The following is a 21,372-nucleotide window of genomic DNA, read 5'->3' as shown; positions in this document are numbered from 1 at the left end:
TTTATAATTTATTTTTCTTTCATAATTTGATTTCATCTTATCATCTTTTTGCATTTAAAAAAATGTTAAATTTTTATGATTAATATACAATAATAAAGTTTATTAGTTATTATATATTAACTTCACATATTCTTTAATACAATGAAAATTTGATAAAAATATCAAAATTGATAAAAATTAAACTACAAAATATAGTTAAAAAATTAAAACATTTTAAATATTCATTAAAAGTTATCATAAACTCATTTAAAAATATCAAAATTGATAATAAATAAATAAATTTAATTGAACTAATATTATATATATATATATATATATATATATATATATATATATATATATATATATATATATATATATATATATATATATAAATAAAAAACATGAAAAATGGAAAGAGGAGGAGAAGCTCATTAAATGGCATTGTCTTTATTAAAACTTGTTCCTTGTCAATTACAACACAACCACACACACCGTTTACTTTATTTATATTATATACACACAAACACTATAGTTAGTAATTTTACACATTAAATCATACCCTCTTTGACACATAGCACACCAAAGCCACGTGCCTCGACACCTTGAGCCAGATAAACAATAAGATGCAAAATAGAGAAAGATGCCTCCTTTTCCCACTATATATATATTCATGTTCTCATACAATAACACCAATCAACTATTTCTTCATAGAAAGGTTTAGAAAGAAAAGTGCAAAGTTTCAATTTCACGCTTCAGCATCTTCTCAAAAATGCATGCTTAGCTTCAACAATATCATAATAACTTCACAAGCTCAATACTTCTTTTAAAATTGTTCAAGCTAGCGAGGTATGTTTTTCTCCCCCTTTTTTTTTCTTCTCTTTATCCTCATTGTTCATGTAAGTGTCTTATGTTCTTCTTTGTGTGTATGTGATTTGAATGTTTCCTAAGAAAATTTCATTGTTCATGATGTTGGTAAAGTGTAGCCATGGATAATGAGGGTGAAAAAGGTTGTTTTGCTTGGATAACTTTCTTAATAGTTATAAGTGAGAGAAAGAAAATATGATTTTGTTTTTCAACTTGTTTTGTGAAGTGGAAAAACTATAATGAAAATTGTAGAAATTGATTTTTATTGTTAGAGATTTGATTTATTTGATGTTGCTGGTATCTTTCTGTTTATATTTATTGAAAATGTTATTCAAAAATATTTTTTAGAGGAGTGGAAAAATATGCTTCCTTAAACATTTATGCATCAATCGAATTAATTATTATTTTTTAATTAAGTTACCTTTGACTAGGGGAAATAAATAATTTCAATTTACCAGAAAAAACAGTACGAAGCATTCACTAATCATTAACTCTGTCAATACAATTTTTTTTATATGTCACTAATAACTTTTTCTTATAATTCATCATAATATATATATATTACTTCACATGAGTGTAGCAATTAAGAAGCATCAATAGTTCACATGAGTGTAGCAATTAAGAAGCATCAATAGTCTTTTTTTGTATATTCTTATTATAATTATAATATTATATTAATTAGGTACACCATATCAACTAAAATTTTTCCTTCACACCAAACGAGGACCATATCTTGAATTGCACCTCGTATGTATCTAAATGTTAGATCTTTATCAACTTTTTGGTCCATATCCTAAGAGGGGTGTCTTTTATATCATACCATATTAACTATACATATTAAATTAATTACAAGGTGGGAACCTTGCACAAAATCTCACCCACACACCCACATGCACATGAATTTTCTGGGTAGACTTTTTCAAGTATATATCTTTCTGGGAAAATATAATCAAGTGCTCTTTTTTCCAACTTTTGATCATGAAAAGTTGAAAAAGAAGATGCTTAGTTAACATGAAGAGAAAAAAAGGGTGTGAAAAAGTTTTGGAAATTTAAAAAACTGAAAATTCCATGGATGTGACAAAGGAAGGGAACATGTTCTCTCATGCATGTGCTGAGACAAAGAGTTAAAGGAAACACTTAAGATTGTTGCTTTTATTCATTAGATTCCAATTAGAAACATTCCATGAATCCTCCATATATGATCATGCATGCTTCTGAGTTGTTTGGTTGTTAGAAAACCTCCATTAAGTGGCCCCATGCTGCATGTGATGATGCATATATAATTTCCCCACAATAGCTATGAAACTAAGAAACACCATTATATAATGCTCTTATTTTTTTTTTCTTTTTAAATGGTGGATGATGGAATTCGAATCATACCCATTAATAGAAAGGGTCTATACTAATGGTGTGGTGTGTGACGTGATATATATATATATATATATATATATATATATATATATATATATATATATATATATATATATATATATTATTTATTGATTCTGCTTTAAATTGCTAAAATATTTGTATTTGATATTTTTTTAAGTAATAAGTTATTAAAAAGTATTGATAATATTATTTCTTTCTTTGATTTTTATTTTTTTTAAAATTATTTAATTAATATACAAACAATACTAACGGTGATGTATACTCTTTGGGTATTAATTTTTACCCATGTTATTTTAATTATAGGTTCCTCATTTAGGAGTATTAGAATATTAAGAATAAGAAAAGAAATATAGATTAAACATTTAATTGCAAAATTGTATGAAATAATCGCAAAAATTAATCTTTTAATATCAATCAAATGTTGTTTTATAATATTTAGTATATAAGTCATGGCTTGGTTCATGTTTTCCTTCCGATAATTTTCTTAATGAATCATTCTTTTTTCTTAAAAATATTCGCTGGCTAGCTGCATTCCTTTAATTATACACTGTTAATTATTAATCAAGACAACAAGGCTACATTAATTGAAATTAAACAGAAAAAAAAAAAAAACGCTGCACTAAGTACATTCTATTTCACCCATTTAAATTTTAATTCCAAATAGTTTATATTTTTTCTCCCATTAGTCTTTGTTTTACATGAGTGATCAGTATGTATTATTTTTATTTATTAAAAAAATTATCTGAATCAAAACTCAAATGCATAATATCCCCACATAGATGTTTTTAGTTTACATAATATTATTACCAATACATTAAATCATTAAATTTCAGAGTTCTGTTTTTGTATGTGTTTTATTTCCTTCATGCCCTCGATATTTTGTTTTTCTTTTTCTCACATCTTCTAATTATCTATATGCAAAAAATATTATAGAGCTTTCATTTCATGATTTATAAGCCTATCTTTTTTGTTACATGAAACTAAATTTGTTTAGCTTTGTTAAACAATATTGCTTTTGTGGCAATGATTGTGAAGAACAAACATTCACATAATCACATGCATGCATCTCTCTTGGTGGTTTAATTCAGTGCCACCTTTTGGCATTAATCATGCATAGATTGAATCTATTATATGTTTTGTCGGCAATTATATGCTTTGTCAAAATTTTAGATATGAAGAACTGATGAATGAGACACTAAAGACAGATTTAATCATGATGATAATAAATTTAATCAAACTTTTTATGTTATTTTATAATGATCATATATTTTTTTATTTGCAAATATCATTATTGTGTTATGGGCTAGTTGAGAAAAAAAAAATTGGATTTTAAAATGATGATCCTAATCATAAATTCATAATATATTTTGAGCAGGCTAAAATGTTAAAAGTTTATCCAATTCATAATGCAACTTGATTAATAAAGAAAGCTTAAAAACTGTTTAGTCAAATTTTAAAATAAATTATTCAATTATTCCACTCTATACCCATTACATTGTGTTTTGTGATTATTAACACAATAAAAAATGCTTTGAGAGTATTCATATATTAAGTGAAAATGCTCATCCATTCCATAAGAAGAAACGATAATAAGATGAAATACTCATACATTACATTTTTTTTTTATAATTTTATGTGATAATGTTTAGCAATGACTTGACTCCAACTTTACCTATACTTTCTTCAATTCCAAGTTAAAATAAGCTGTTTTGGTGCATACATGTTTTATTGTATTTGCAACTATTACAATTATTTCCCTCTTAATTATTTACACTTTTCAAAATTAACTATTATTTAGCAGTCAATCACATTAATGCAATCATCCCTATTTTTTTTAAGTAAAATAGTTCAATGGATTAATAAATCATTATAATAAGTTTTTATTTATACTATATGGATTAATCTTTGCTGATTTATCACCAAACGGAAGTAGTTATCATTTAAATGTGTGTATCGTTGTAGCTAGCAATTGGTCAAATTTGTTATCATGTTTTGTTTATAGCAATTTGCAATAAACTTTTTTAGTCTACATGTCACAATTAAAAGAAAATAAAAACAGAATAAAATAAAAGAGAAATAATTATTATTTGTTAATGTAAAATGAAAAAAAAATATAGCAATGATAATATTTTATTACATCTCGTTTGCATACTTTTGTCTGATCAATTATATTCTTAAAAACAATTTAGCAAAATTGTTAATTCCTTCATCTCCTTTAAGCCTATTCATTATATCACTAATTTGCCTTTTGTTTAAGCTTATTTTGTGCTTATTACTTTTGGGAAACATACTTTGGTTTTTTTTTTTTTTTTAAAAGATGATAGTTTTATGTATTTCCTATAAAATGGGAACCAATATTAGTGAACCTAGGTGCTACTTACACACATAGTGACGCTCACTTTTTTAACCTTGTTATAGTGTAGTTGCTTTGTTTTAGTTGTAGAGTGATGTTATGGGTTTAACACCGTCCAAATCCTCATTATTTGTTTTGTTCTTATATAGTAATAACATTTGTTAATGTCAGTGTGTTTTGATGCATCTATGCATACACATAACTTTAGAACTGGTAAAAAGGACAAATATTAGAGATTATATATATTAGCAGAGTTTAAAACAATACTAATTTGTTGCTTCTCTTCTACTCACACATGTCACTTATACATTATCACAAAAAGTAAAATAAGTAATAAATAAACATATAATGAATAAATAAAATAAAGCTAAGGTTGAGGTTGTGTTTGTCTTTGTGTTTGTCCTAGTTGGATTAAAAAACATATTGCTTGATGGTGTTTACCACCACAAGTTTACTAATTTAGAAATAGCCTATTTTCAATCCTTATATGGGACTAAAAATACTACAAAATAGGCATAGAAAAGTAGCTATTTTTATTTTTAAATAAAAGAACTACAAATTAATTTTAAATTTGAGAAAGACAAGTTATTTAAATTGACTTTTCTTATATAACTTTTTTTCCTGTCTCAATTTTGTGTCTCAACATTGTTTCCTAGAAAAACTTTGGTGGTTTATGTTGGACTTTTTGATTGCTACAAGTGCAAATATAAAAATGATAGGTAAAAATATAATCTTTAAATGTAATTGTACCTAACAAGTTAAATAAAGTGATTAATGTGCTGAGCTTTACTTTCTATCTTTCTGATTAGTTTAACACTGAGTATTGAGACATGACAATGATGTAAAATGAAAAAATAAACACAACAGTATAAAACGATACAGAAAAAATTCTGTAGAAGTATAATGTCCAATGATGAATGTTGAATAATCTAACCGTCCATGGTGACTTAGGATTATCGTGGACCACTAGTTGCCGTCTTATAAAACCATGTCAAATGTTGTTGATAACCATGTTTTTGCGGAAAATTCTTTTTAAACTTCATTGCCCTTTGTTTAATTATTTGATTAAAGTTGTAAGTTATAATCTTTCTCCTACAAACCCCGAAAAATTCTCCGATTAACCCAACTAAATTGTAGAGTCAAAGCCCCGGAATCTTTCAGCAAAAAAGGAGCACATTTTTTCAGCTCCAACTGCATTTCCTTTGTTACCTAACTGTGTATATCATGTGTATAGGCACAACCCAACAATCTTCTCTCTTACCCATCTTCATTTTTCTCATTCTGGTTAATTATATTTTGGTAGCCATATTCAGCAGTGATGAAGAATCATAGGTCACCACACCTCCAACAGGTACTGTTTTTTTCCCCTTTCTCTCGCTATCTCCCTTGTGATGGTTTTTTTTGTTTGTGTGTGTGGTGGTCGTGGTTGTTGGTGTTGTGGGGTTTTGTTGATTTTGGGAAACTGAGGCAAATTGCAGAGGACTTGGGCTGAAATATGTTGTTTCGGTTGGTCCTGCATACAGCTCTTCTGGGCAAAGCTGGTCATGCGTAAGTGGCTTAACATGGGGAGTTACGACTCTGATTACAGTGCTGACCCTGATGAAGACGATGATGATTCTGAAAGTGCTTCAGACAACGAAGGTGAGTTTGTGCGACATTCATTTTGTTGTCATTTTTAGTGTGTGTGTGTGTGTGTCTTTCTGGATATTGGGGTGGTGGTTACTGTGGATTTTGTCGATTTAATTAGAATTAGGAAAGTTGTGCGTGCGATCAATGGGGTTGGTGTATTCATTGTCGAATGATCTAGAAAAATGTCTGAATTGAGGTTGTTTTTGGGTGTCATAGGCGGTGTTTGATGATTTTTTTTTTCGTTTGATCGTTCAAGTCTCATTTTGAGTTTGGTGTGTCATGTAGAGTGGCGAAGAAGTCTGATATTTATGTTGTTTCAGAGTGTTATAGGCTTCTGTCTTTTGGCTGATGATGTCTCACTTTGAGTTTGGTGTATTATGTAGAATGGGGAAGACAGTCGCGGTTTGCAGACAACAGTGGTTATGATGATGAAACTCCATCTGAATCTACAGGTGATTTTTTGTGTGTGTACAAGTAGCTCTTATATATCCTTTGTGAATTGCAAATCTTGATTTATTTTTTCCAACACTCTTTCGGCTGTAATAAATAAGACAGTTTATAAAGTTATTCTTGTCGTGAGGACTTTCTTCCTCCTTTTCTAAAGCTACGTATTACTATAGTTTTTAGCATGCCATAGTAATCAATAGCTTCTTGAACATCCAGTTCTTCTAATTTCTAATTTTAGTAGTTTCTGATTTTTCACCTCTTCCGTGAATGTTTAGTATATTGCATTTCTTTGTTGTCCATTGTATCAGCCTAATTTTTTTCTATTATATTGCAGATTTTCTTCCCAGGTTAAGGAAGCAAAAGTCATCAACTTTTAGATCTCAGTATATAAACAAAAACGAGTTGAAGTGAGACACTATTCTCATGTTTATTTGTCAAGCAAAAATGCACATTATGTGCAATTGTTTGCAAGTGTGAAAAACACAATTTATTTGGTGTTATTGCTGAAGCCACTTTTATCTGAATTTTGGTGTATATTTACCTCCTAGGATATGTGTTGGGACATGGAATGTTGGAGGAAAACTTCCACCTGATGACCTTGTTATTGATGATTGGCTTGGTGTCACTGAACCAGCCGACATCTATGTACTCGGGTAAGTTCTTCACTGATTGTTACTGAAAGTTCTTCTTGAAGTACATAATGATGAGTGTCACATCAAATACTGTTACTTATTCAACGTGTTAAGCTTGTCTGGGTATAGATTTGAATGAATTTTTTGTGATAGTCCTAGTCATAAGTTTCTCTTTTCTCCACTTCCAGTATTGTATGTTCTCCTGAATATGTCTGATGCCATTTTGTAATCACTTTTAGAATATTTTATACTTAATTGCTTCTATTTCATGCATTTAAGATTCATCCCATTCGTTTTACTAAAATAAATCTTTACACTTGCAGTCTTCAAGAGATTGTACCCTTAAACCCTGCTAATATTTTTGGTGCTGAAGATACTCGTCCTGTTCCAAAATGGGAGGATATTATTCGAGAAACACTGAATAGAGTTCGACCTGAACTACCAAAGATAAAGTCCTTTAGTGACCCTCCCTCTCCATCAAAATTTAAGCCATCAGATGATGTGCCTGATATAGAAGAAGAAATATTGCTTGAAAGTGATAGTGACATTGGTGAGGAAGTCCATCCTTTGGATGAAGACAACAATTTTTGTGATGGACGCGCTGATGGAACAATCATAGATGCAACCGAGACTACAAATTTATTAGCTTCTGATGCTGCTGATATTGTAAACTCCAATTTGCCGGTTAAAACTGGTTTACAGAGACAGTTTTCTTTTCCAAAGATGTTTGATAGGCAACAGGGTTTGTCAGAAAACATGGACACGTCATTTTCCCAACAGGCCACTAAACTAACTCGAATGCTTAGTGGATCTGAAAGGATTGGTTTGAGCTGGCCAGAGCCTCCATTGCATCTGCTATCTCAGAGAGTTTTGGATAGACCAACTTCTTTTAAATCATTGAAATCCTTTAAATCATCTAAGTCTTTCAAAACATATAACTCTTTCAAGTCAATTATGGGTGAAATTCCAGGGACAGAATTGATTCCTGAAATTGACCTTGAAGCTTTGATAAAGCGAAAAAGAAGATCTTCATATGTAAGGATTGTTAGCAAGCAAATGGTTGGGATTTTCATCACTGTATGGGTTCGTCGGAGCTTGCGTAAACATATTCAAAATTTAAAGGTTTCAACTGTTGGTGTTGGTATTATGGGCTATATTGGTAACAAGGTCTATACCCTTTCTTCAGTAGTTTTAGTCCACCACTTGAAATTGTATATTTTGGTCCTTATATTTTCATATTTGATAATTCGGCTCTATTTTTCCCCTTTTCGTTTTGTATTTTACATTTTCTTGTATTATCCTAATGATATTAAGTTCTTATATAATTTGCTTGCTATCTATCAAGGACTGAAATACTCTATTTCTGTTTCATAGTTCCACATAAGATCAAACTTTGTGCATGATATTTTGCCCTTTTCCTTCTCCCTTTCTGTCCTTTTGCTTGCTGATATTGCTCATTGCCTGCTGGTCGTGTTATCATGTTTCTGTTTCTCTTATTCTGTACGATTTTTATCTCACAAGTCATTACAAATCTGGCCCATCTTGATTGTGCTGTTGGGATATTTAATGTTATGGAGAGTGAGCATCTGCTTAATATTGCATCAGATTATAATTTTTTTTCCAATTTTCCAGGGATCAATATCTATCAGTATGTCCATACATCAGACACTCTTTTGTTTCATATGTACCCACCTTACCTCGGGTGAAAAGGAAGGAGACGAACTTAAAAGGAATGCTGATGTTCATGAAATACTTCGTAGAACCCAATTCCATTCTCTTTCCTATATAGGGCTTCCCAAAAGAATCCTTGATCATGAGTGAGTGCAATCTTTAATATACCATGACAAAACTAAATTGTTAGTTTGCTTTGTTGTTAGAGCTGTTGTGCATTTTTCCACATGTATCTTGATTAGCTTAATTATTTGTTAATACTTCTGTGATATCACTTTTCTATCAGTTGGAATTATGGTAGACCAAAAGTTACTGTTTATACAGGGAAATGGAGATTGCCATGGTATGAGACGGTAAAATTATAATACAAGGAAAATATTGACGAATTAACTGGTTGTGGTCTCTCAGTATCAAAATAATGATGCTTTAACTTCATCTAGGCTCCCTGTATATGTAACCTATATTTATAATGTAATTGACAATTGGAACATGAACAAACTTGCTACATTATGCACTTGAACACACATACATTTCATACTTCCACCACCCACATTTGATTCTGCACTATGAATATTTTGGTTTGTATTTCACATGTATTGGTTATAAATATTAGGAAGGAAAGATGTACATAAAGAAATGAAGAAGAAAATTGTAACAGTTATCAGAGAGCATTTGCTATTTTGTCTAGTTTTACACGTGGGCATAATTTATCGACTTCTTCTTTGGTTATGTTTTCCAATTTAGAACCCCAAAACCATGGTTTGAGGTTTTCCAAATGGAAAAACTAGACACACTAAGTTGTAGTCAAGCATTTTATGTATTTAACGAGTCTGAAAACAATTGAAAGCCATAATAAAGAAAAATTAGGTAGCTTGACTGTGATAAGGCCTTGATTATTATGGGGTTCCCATGTTCCATATTGAGTAGTATGAGATGCCTGATGGAGTACTGAAGTGATTGGGTTGTCCCACCTTGACACCTAGCTTTTAATGGAGGTTTCTCCATATTTGGGTGCTTATTAGACCACTCATTTGGTTGGATCATTTTTAACTTCTGTTTTTGTTTAGTCACGGTAGTAATTTTTTCTTTAAATGTTCTGTGGATTATAATTGCTTAATAAATTCAATTTATCTGCAGAAGAATAATTTGGTTGGGTGATCTGAATTATCGTATCAACTTATCAAATGTGGAAACAAAAGCTCTTATCTCAAAAAAGCAGTGGTCAAAATTAGTTGAGAAAGACCAGGTATTATAGCAACTCCTACATTTTGTATTTTTGTGAGCAAGAACATTCTTTGGAGTCCTATTAAATGAGGTCAAATCTGATGATCTCCAACCTCATTGTGTTTAATCCAACTTAAAGAGGATTTCTTTTGGCAAAAAGTTTCCGTGGAAAGATATTTTGATCCCTTTATCTGTTTAGTAAAAGAGTTTTTCTAACCTCTACTGCCATTCAACTGCTATTCGTTTTTCGTTTCATACTAAATTAACAAGTCACTAATACTGCTAGATCATTACTTGAACTATAATTATAGGAAATTTCACCATCTGTTTTGCTTTTACTGTATTTGAGTTAGCCGTTAAGTGTAACTAATTAGTATTAATAACTATAATTCTACAACTTTTATGCCTCATCCTCCATTTCTCTTCTAATATTTCAGCTAACCCACAAGTATAACCAAGTACCATTAATAACTGTAATTAACTATAAGAGGTTTTAACTAGTTAGCTCTTGATCCTATAAAATTATCTAACTGTTTGATAAAATAAATTGACATCATTATCACAGCTCATGCGAGAACTCAAGAATGGTGTGTTTGGAGGATGGTCAGAAGGCATATTAAACTTTCCACCAACTTACAAGTATGAGGTTAATTCAGATAAATACTATGGAGAGGATCCCAAGGTTGGAAAGCGCTCACCTGCATGGTATGCATTTATTCTGAGATGCTGATTCCATGTTTGCAAATCTTGTGCCTTTATATTTATTTATCTATTAACAAAACCATTGTTTTGTCTTTGTTTTCAAATTTCTTAGGACTACATAATAATAGTAATAATAATAATTTTCTGTGTTATGTTTATTCTTGATTGTACCATATCTGCTACATAAAAGTCAAAAAGAGGTGTTTTAGATCAGGTATGTGGTGTAAGAAACAAGTTAAATGTCATAAGCGACAAGACCTCAAACTTGTCAACTCCTAAGGTTCTTCGATCAATATTTTTTAACCCTAGTATTTTATTTGAAAATTGTATGAGAAAATTTTCCATTAATGTATGAAAATTGAACTAGTGGTATCTGATACACGTCTTTCCATTGATGAGTTTTGGTTGTTTGTAATCACCTTTCAGGTGTGATCGTATTCTTTCATATGGCAAGGGAATGAAGTTGTTGAGTTACAGAAGGGCAGAGCTCAAACTATCCGATCACAGACCTGTGACGGCCACATACATGGTTGAGGTTGAAACCTTCTCTCCAAGGAAGCTACAGCGAGCTCTAACTTTCACTGATGCAGAGATAGAAAATGAACAAGCCATAACAAATTCGAGTAATTGGAATTAGCTGCTTAACTGGACAGGTGAATTGCTTTTCGTGTCATGAATTTTCAAATGAATAATTTGCATCCAATTCAACCCCTCACTGTTGATGAGAATCACAACCCTTGCAAAATTTTCAATAGGGTCCACAAATTTTATCAAAACCTCATTGCATACACATTTTTACTGCTATGACTTTTATAATCAACTCAGTTGCTATATTAGGATTGCATCAGCTATTACTTGTCTTGGTCTCAATAATACTATTTAAGAACTTGAACATCTCTGAAAATCCTTTTCTGCTTTATGTTGCAGGAGATTTCACGAGTTGTAAAGAATAACTTGCAGAATTTCAGGGAGCATCTGTGATAGCTGCTGCAACTTCTAACTCTCACATTACCACTACTAGATATTAGATTCATTCATTTTTTGTTTCTTTTAAATCTTTTTTTTTTTGCTGGAAATGTTTGTAAAAGATTTTGTCTTTTAGTAATCTTACCAATAAAATTTAGAGTTAGTCGTTTGTTTGATTGAGAATATCCTGTATATATCTTCTGTTGTGTGTTTGAGGTGTGCATTGTATGTATATGATCTTTAAGTGGAAGATGAAGTGCTTCATATGTGTCCATAAAATAAATAGGGGCATGTCTATCATGATGGTTTTCTCCTGCTTTTTACTTAAATTCAATTCAAATAGCTTTCCAAAAATTTGAATGCTACTGCACATTATGGAAGAGAAATACATTATTGTAGTTTTCAAAAAAGGTAAATTATAAAAGGAATGGTTCAGTGCATTATTCAACCTGTGGTTGGAGAAAACGAATTATTTACACCACTTTGATTTTGAAGAATTTTCAAGTTGATATATCTTTTTTCGTGTAAAATTAAATTTATTATGTAAAATATGATTGTTAGATAAAAGTTTAATCTCTCGGAATATCCTCAAATTTAAATTAGGTCCTCAAGTTTTAATTCGTCCTAATTGGATCTTAATTTTCAAAATTTATTCTAATTTAGTTCTTTTCGTTAGGATATTACGGATGACATTAACTTTGTATCACGTGTCAACTTGTGGTATTTTTTTTTTTAAATTTTTAAATTTTTAACTTTTTTTTTAAAACAATTATCATGTCATGTGTTAAATTAGGGTTCTATTATGTGTCAGTTTGTGATTTTCTTTATTTTTAATTTTTAATTTTTTTTTAATTTAAAAAAATTGTCACGTATCAAATTATGATTTTTTTATGTGTCAATTATTAATATAAAAAATCTCAATTTGATGTCTATATTTATTATTTTATTTCAATTTAATCATAATTTCTTTTAAACTGAAGTAATTTCAACGTTTCAATTTGAATATATAAATATTGTAATGAAATTTTTATTATAATAGATATTTTTAACTAAATTAAGTCTATTTAAATTTAAATTTTATATTAAACTTTATTTTAATTTTTTTTAATAATTTTTAGACAATTTTATAAATTCAAATATAAAATTTTATAACAATTATAAAATTCAAATATAAAATTTAAAAGTTTGTAATTGTTATAAATTTGTTTTCATGAAATTGTTTGAAAATAATATTGTTTGAAAAGCTCCTTCATGGAAGCACTGAAATGCCTTGGCATATTCGTTAATTGTAACAAAACTAGCAATGAATATAGATACATTTGATATTCTGATTATACACATGCATACTTTTCCTTCCAATTTCATAATATGTATGAGATAAGAAAAGGTAAAGATTGATTCACTTCTTAGAGGAAGTTAGCTACAGCTTTCGTCTCATAAAAAACAACTAGAAACACATCAGAAACAGAGATGAGAAAAATGAAAAATCAAAGCAAGGTGATGACAGAGACTCGAATTACAACACTGTCTAAACTTGTCCTGTCTTGATCTTGCGTCGCCGATAGGGAAAAGAGAGAAATAAAACTATGATTCAAAATTCACTGTGACTATGCAACACCTGGACTTTGTTTTGATGTTAAAATCACATCGCAGACCTTCAAGGACTCTGTTTCTGAGGACAATGAACTAAAGTTTTACCTTTTTTCTTATTATTGAATTATTACTTGGATTTATCAAATTTTACAAATTGTTTAAAATATAAATAATTTAGCAATATTATAAAATAAATAATAATATGTTTTGTAAAAGTTATCAATCTTTAATGTTTAGCAAACATTTTATCAAAATGATAACATAATATATTCATTTTATTAATAGTGACATTTATTTAAGATATGTTACTTATAACTTATAAAATTGATTAAAATATGTTACATATAACTTATAACTTATAAAATTGATCTAAAGTAACATCTTTAATAAAATGTACTAACATCTTATTAAAAATGTTATTAGATCGTGTAGAGCTTGAGCTTATAAGAATCTTATTTTGTGATGGCTGAATCTTATATAATCAAGATAGAGTTAATGTTTTGTATTTCACACTGATAAGTAAATATCAGTGACAGATCTTGACCAGAATTCTTGAAGGGTTAAAATAATCAACTTTCAAAATTTATATATGTTTGAAAAAAAAGTTAATATGAAACCTCACTTGTACATATAATTCTGGAATATTAAAAAATAATCCTTTTGATTCAACAATTGGATTTTGTCATGCTTCATAATATGGGAAGAATTCAAAATATATGAAGAAAAAGAATCTATCTTGTTTTCATCTTCACAGGTATCTTCTCTCTTATCATTTAAAAAAATATTTTTTATTTATTTATATAACTGTTTGAAATAAAAAGTTTAAGAATAAAAATAATTTATCAAAATCTAATAAAAATTTCGTAACTATTAAAAGAAAAAATATATGATAATCAAATCAAATCACAATTAAACAATGGTTATGAAAAAACATATAATACATTATTTTTCCTTCTATATTCATAAAATAATAAATATACAAAAAATTCATGAGATGAAAAATACTATTTATTAAATTAATATTTTATTATCAAGCAAAAGAATTGTCCTTTTATCTTGAATAATGAAATATAATATATGAAGAATGAGAATAAGAAGAATGAGTTTGTGTCCGACTTCCTATTTTCCTTTATAAACAAAAGAAAACATGTGAGAGTGAAAGTATGTGACAAACTCAAAAAATAACAAGAGAGAACATAAAAAAATCTCAATAAATTTATTTAATTTTTATTGTATTTAATTTTATGATTTATTATTTATTAAATTAAATGTTATACTTTATAAAAAAAATAAAAATTTACCTAATTTAATTTCTACTTATTAGATCCGTCATCGAGAATGATTAGCTGGTTACATAAAAGTTGTTCTCGAGGGACAAAACATGGTGGTTGCGGAGGAAAGTTATGCATACTTTGATGGAAGGGTGAACTCTCATGAATCTAATGGAACACGAGTAACAAGTATGTCTATGCTCAAACAAAATCAAGTATTAGGAGCAATAGTCCTCAACTGATTTCATTGAAGGATTTTGATTAGGGGTGATAAAACAGTAAACCCTTCATTTTGGTCCGCCTCGTCTTTGGCCAGCTAAAAACGAATCTGGTCGAACTAGTTCGTCATTAGGAAATGGGTTGGACAATTCAACCCGTCCCACTTCAGGGCGAGATCGGTAGGCTGACCCACCACTTTTTATTTTTTTAATTATTTTTTATTTTTAAATATAAAAAAGAACGGGTTGGCGGGTCAGAGCGGGCTGACCCGCCTTTGACCCGCTAGTTTGGCAGGCTAGGCGGGTCGGACCATAGCGGGTTGGCAAGTTAGAAATTCCAACCAATCCTGTCTTTTTTTTTAATGGTCTGGTGAGCTGGCGGGTCGAGCCAACGAGCCTAGCCCACTTTGACATGCTTAATTTTGACGATGTTGTTGGGTCATAAACAATGACAGATCTTAGTATTACTGGTCCATACCCCTTAAATTTTAAAAAAGATTTAAAATTATATGTAATATATATATATATATATATATATATATATATATATATATATATATTATGTTAGTAGAAACTAAATTAGGTAAACTTTTATTTCTTTTATAAAGTATAATATTTAATATGATAAATAATAAAATATAAAATTAAATATAATAAAAATTAAATAAATTTATTGATATATTTTATTATTTTCTCTCTCGTTAATTTTTTTAATTTTTTACCAATTTTCACTCTCATACGTCTTCTGCTATGTATGAAGAAAAATAGGAAGTTGGACACACACTCATTATTTCTATTCTTATTTCTCATATATTCTATTCCATCATTATTGAAGATAAAATGAATAACCCTCTTTTGTCTTACTTGATAGTAAAATATTAATTTAATAAAAAATATTTTTCATCTCATGAGTTTTTTATATATCTATTATTTTATGAATATAAAAGGAAATCATATATTATATGTTTTTTCATAACCATTTTTTAATTGTGATTGAATTATCATAATTTTTTCTTTTAATATATACGTTTGTCAAATTTTTATTAGATTTTGATAATTTATTTTTATTCTGAAACTTTTTATTTCAAATAGGTATAAATAAAGAATAAAAGAATATATTATTTTTTTAAAATGATAAAAGTGAAGATATCCATCAAGATGAAAACAAATTCTATTTCTTCACATATTTTGAATTCTTCACATACTTGTAAGGATTCAAATGTTGAACTAAAGGGATTTTTGTTAAGATTCAAAGAATTAAGTGTGCGTATAAGTGAGAAGTTTCATATTAACTCTTTTAAACATATATAAAATTTGAATTTATTATTTTGACCCTTCAAAACTTATGGCTTATGGTCAAGATTCGCCACTGGTCATAAAGATGGGTCCTACTGATAAAAGATGTGAAATGACTCTCGTTTTCATCCTTCAAAACTTATGGTTGAGAATTGCCACTAGTCATAAAGATGGATCTTACTAATAAAAGAAGTGAAATGACTCTCGTTTTCACTGCCCAATTCTAAGCAATGTTATCCTTCTTTTCATCATTACCCAGAAGATTAAGTGAGATTACCAATTCTCTTTCATTGTTTAACCATTTTGACTAAAGATCAATACTCACAAATTGATCATAAATTCCCACACCAACAAACCTACCAGATAACAAGCTTCGAAACTCACCACCAGGCCCGGGTTAAGGGTAAAACAAGTAAAACACCCGTTTTAGGCTTCCAAAGAAAGAAGACATAAAAAAATTTGTTTACTGCTAATATTTTTCTATTAAATTAATTATAATATTACATTTAATAAAAATGCCTAATTTTTTTAGTACTAATATATCTATATTAAATTAATTATAAAATTATGTTTAAGAAAAAAAGCTTCAAAAAAGAATATTTTATTACTAACAAAGCAATATTAAATTAATTATAAGTTTATGTTTGAGAATAAAATTTAATTTAATTATTATTATTGTTTATTAATTTTTATTGGTATTAAAAATGAGTTTTAATGAGTTAAAACCTTTTTTAGTAAATTATAATTTTGTTTAGGAAAAAGAAAGTTATTAATTATCTTTATTCTCTTTTAATGAATCTTGATTCTATTTTATTCTTTTATTTTAGGATTTTGCATATTAGATTTCTGAATCTCATGTTGTCCGTGTGTACGAATCTTTTCATCCTCGTTTCAGGTTAGAATGTTTTTTCTTTCTATTTGTGTTGTTGTTTTGTTTTTTTTTTGTTTTGTTTGTTGGATTTGTATTATCACTAGAAATGCATTTTTTCTGCCCACTTTTGTTTTTCAATACTTTTATATTTACGAGTTTTGAGATTTTTTTTTTCATATATCTTGACGAGAAATTGAAATTTTTCTATAAAAGTATTAATAAGATTTAAGGTTTAGTTGTTTTTAGGTGGATAATAGATTAATTGGAGTACAATTCAAAGTTGGGTTTTTTGTAGAAAGATAATTCAAGTTTATGGAAAAAAAAGTTACTACCGAGTTGAGAAGAACATTAATTTTTTAATTAATTTTAATAATGATTAATCTTAAAATAAACTCTGCAGGTTTGTGAAAAAGTTGAGACTTGAGAAGGAGAAAGAGACTTCAGACTTCAAGACACTACAAGTTTACTATCGAGTTTACTTTTTCGACAACCAAAACTAGGTTTTATTGTTTTAACTTGTTCATTTTATATTTTTATCTTTACTTGTATTTTATATATTGCAATTTTTTTATTTTACATAAATTATATAGATATGTCAACTAGAAAATTTGAATCAAACTATCCAAAAATCCAGAAGAAGAGATGGATATAAACTTTAATTGCATCAAGGAGTTATGAATAAATTTATAAAAACAGATAAGAAAAATGAATTGGAAAATATAGGTGGATGCTCTTTGAAGGAACAAAATAATAACAATATAAATATAGGTGACAACAACAATAGAGAAAGAGAAGTAGTTATTGACGATAATAATTCTAAGGGAGGTGAATTGGTTTTGTAAATCTTTTGCAATTCCTTACACTTTAAAATTATGAATTGGAAAATATAGGTGGATGCTCTTTGAAGGAACAAAATAATAACAATATAAATATAGGTGACAACAACAATAGAGAAAGAGAAGTAGTTATTGACGATAATAATTCTAAGGGAGGTGAATTGGTTTTGTAAATCTTTTGCAATTCCTTACACTTTAAAACAAATTTTAAAGAGTCTTTAATCAATTGACATTGTGTGTGCAATAATGCATTGTTTTAAACCTTTATACAACAAAATGTGGAAAGATGATGAAAGAAGAGCACAAGATGCAACAAGATTTATACTGGTTCGATTCAATTGAATCTACATCTAGTCTTTAGCCATTCTAGCTAGAAATTCCACTAAAACATCAAAGGTTTAGAATTACAAGATCCTCTTATGTAACCCTTACACATAAGATATACAAAACCTTGAAAAAACCCTTCAAAAAACTTAACTAGGTAATGCTACACGCAATTACCAACTCATATCACTAACATAATGACAAAACAACACAAATTCAATGACAAAATTTAGAAATTCAATTGTAGAAAATCATGGAACAAGTACACCTGAGTTTATGCATAGGTTGCCATCACAAGCATCCAATCTTCTTGAAGTCTTAGTGAAAAATGGAGGAACACTAAAGAACTCATGTAGATTCTCTCCAAGAACTCTATTAGAATGCTTTCCCTAATCTTTGGAGTCTAAAAAATGTAAATGAAAGTTGATGCAAATATGATGTTAGAACAGACTATTTTCTGGTGTATTTAATTGATTATATTAGTATCCTAATCAATTACTATGCTTGCAGAGCTAGTGGTCACTTCACGTATTTAACCTAATTGATTAGATTAATAGCCTAATCAAATAATATGATAACATAACTAATTGTTGCTTTCCAAACTTAGTCTAATTGATTAGATTAACATCCTAATCAATTAGTATGACAACTTTAACACCTTTAGCTTGGTTAAACAACATGTCTAGGTACATATCTATATCCTGTTAAGATATACTTTACTCTAAGCAATTATTTTCATGTGGACATCATAAAAAATAACAGTTTAATTTCTTTTAAAAGTAACAATAATCTCCCCCTTTTTTTATGATGGCTAAAAAAACTTCAGCATAATATACTATTTCAGTGTTTGCTTTTGTAAACATCAACATATCAAATTAGTATACTCAACCATGCACTCAATATTATGCATACACACACAACACCAGTATTCTGCATACACATAGAGTACCATTATGCATTCACACACACACACACACACACACACTCTTTGCAGCAGTGCATACACAAAGAGTAACATTATGCAACAATGCATACACATACTTCCATTAACATTATGCAACATCACATAAACAAAGAGTAACATTATGCAACAATGCATACACATACTTCCATTCACACACATACTTCCATTCATACACATATTTCTTCCTCCTTTTGGGCATTGTCAAAATAAGGATCGATTTGGCAATTATAAGTTCACATATGATTTTTCAAGAAAAAGAAAGTATGCAAAACAAGTATGCAAACCAGAAAGCATATGTAAGACTAAATTAGAGTAGAGATGTTCAGAATAAAACCACATAAGGCCAAAATGGGCATCAACCAACAACAAAAGCAGAGAAATAGTGGAACCACATTCAATCAAACATTTCATCTTGTGTGGAATCTTCATCATCATTTGTGGCAGTTGTAGTAGTGTCAATATCATCAGCCTCTTCATCAGGTGTGTCGTCTTTGTTGGTTGCCTCATCTTGATCAATATCAACATGGTCAGTGTCATTGGTGACATTATCTGGATCAACTTCAGCATCCTCATCATCAATGTTGTGATATGTGAGCAACTTAGTGACCTTTACATCCAACTACTTGACAGAGCGTGAGAGAACAACCATATACTTCATAACACCACACTCAAAAGGGGTTTTCAGTTTGACACCAAACATTGGTTGTCATGTTGATGTATCAGTGGAGATTGGTGGTGGAATATATTCCTCAACCTTAGGGGGTTCATCTTTGAAAGCCCACCCATTGTCAAACTGAAATATACTCATATAGTGGAGAGCGTTGACTTCAATTAACTTGTTGTGGTTTAGGACAATGGAGTTTTCTTCTACAAAGTCCAATTTGTAGTATTCAAATACTTTGGACAAGAACAACCCATATGGCAGTGGGTACATGGGTAATCTGGTGGCCTTTAGAATAGTATCATGGACAAGTTCTGCCCAATTGGTCTGTATCATGGACAAAAATTAGAAAGATATCCTCAGTAGTTAGTTGAGCATGATTTCTTGTCTTTAGAGATAAGATCCATCCTATTATGAATGCCATCACACGATCATCATGTTTTATATCACCAACTTTGTAGGTTGTAAGCTTGTTTACATTTTGAGGTCCAAAATAGGATTTGCTCCCCTTAGCTTGAATCCTACGACAGATATCCAAACTGAATTGTTTAGAGCAATATTTATCCCTTTCACTCATAACATAATGCTTTCATTTTCCAACTGTGCATTTGTAATAAAACCCTTGACTAAATCAGGATAATAGGTACCTCTCATTTGCACGAATTGCTTCAGACCTTAATAGAGAATTGTTCTTGGAAGAGAAACCCACCCATTTTCATGGAAGAAGGGGATATCTATATACTTGGGATTGGCGAGGTTGTGAACTCTCCAATTCTTAAGAAAGTTTGCTTGCTGATAAACGTTTGACAAGTGAACCAATCATTAATGTAGTAATAAAATATCTTCCTTTGGAATTGACTCATTGAATACTAGACTCTTAATTTACGTAATTTTGAGCAAATGAGATTTAATAGATTTGCAAGCATAAAATTATAACAAAAACTTCAATTAATATAAGAACTATCAGAGGATTGATTTCGTACCATTTCCTATAGAATTCTACTCCTTTTCAATTGATGCAAGCGATGTAACCATCCACTTGAGTTTACTCAAAGTTGTTTTACCCCTAATCCCTTAGTAGGTAAAATCTATTCATTGAACTCAAACCCCCAATTCCTTAGGTCAGTTTACAAAAATTCAATAGAATCATGAAAAATAAATAATCATCTCTATTGCAAACTAATTAGATATGTCCAATTTCCCAATTATGACATAACCTAACCTGTCTTATTTATAATCGTAAATAATCTCCAATTTCCCAATTGTGAAATTGCTCATAGAATAAACTATAAAACCATAAACAGAACACTGGGATAAATAACATTAACAAAACATCAATTGTAAAGAGTAGAAACTAAAATCTAGAGTCTTACATCAATCCTCCAACAAAAATAAAATTAGTTCTGCATAATGAAAAAAAAACTAAAACTAATGGAAGAAGAGAATGACGAAGATGAAGAAGAAACTTTTTGTGAA

The 21,372-nt window shown here is 29.3% G+C and overlaps 1 protein-coding gene across 3 annotated transcripts; it reads left to right on the top strand.

Annotated features, from left to right (window-relative positions):
- The first annotated feature begins 691 nt into the window (after positions 1 to 691).
- On the top strand, positions 692 to 12,047 carry LOC114182206 (type IV inositol polyphosphate 5-phosphatase 3-like). 3 transcript variants are annotated; one of them, XM_028069021.1, is made up of 12 exons: positions 692 to 828; positions 5,895 to 5,942; positions 6,115 to 6,232; positions 6,604 to 6,672; positions 7,002 to 7,074; positions 7,216 to 7,320; positions 7,623 to 8,466; positions 8,932 to 9,116; positions 10,108 to 10,216; positions 10,760 to 10,899; positions 11,323 to 11,549; positions 11,824 to 12,047. In XM_028069021.1, exons 2-11 carry the CDS (start codon positions 5,910 to 5,912, stop codon positions 11,531 to 11,533), a joined length of 1,887 nt encoding a protein of 628 aa, XP_027924822.1. In that variant the 5' UTR covers positions 692 to 828; positions 5,895 to 5,909; the 3' UTR covers positions 11,534 to 11,549; positions 11,824 to 12,047. The 3 variants fall into 3 exon arrangements, with proteins under 3 accessions (XP_027924822.1, XP_027924821.1, XP_027924820.1); XM_028069020.1 differs by having other exon boundaries at positions 6,070 to 6,232; XM_028069019.1 differs by lacking the exon at positions 692 to 828 and having other exon boundaries at positions 5,512 to 5,942; positions 6,070 to 6,232.
- Positions 12,048 to 21,372: the final 9,325 nt, after the last annotated feature.

Source organism: Vigna unguiculata, chromosome 4 (assembly GCF_004118075.2).
Source record: "Vigna unguiculata cultivar IT97K-499-35 chromosome 4, ASM411807v1, whole genome shotgun sequence".
Taxonomy (NCBI): Eukaryota; Viridiplantae; Streptophyta; class Magnoliopsida; order Fabales; family Fabaceae; genus Vigna; species Vigna unguiculata.
This window is presented reverse-complemented; position numbering and strand designations above follow the sequence as displayed.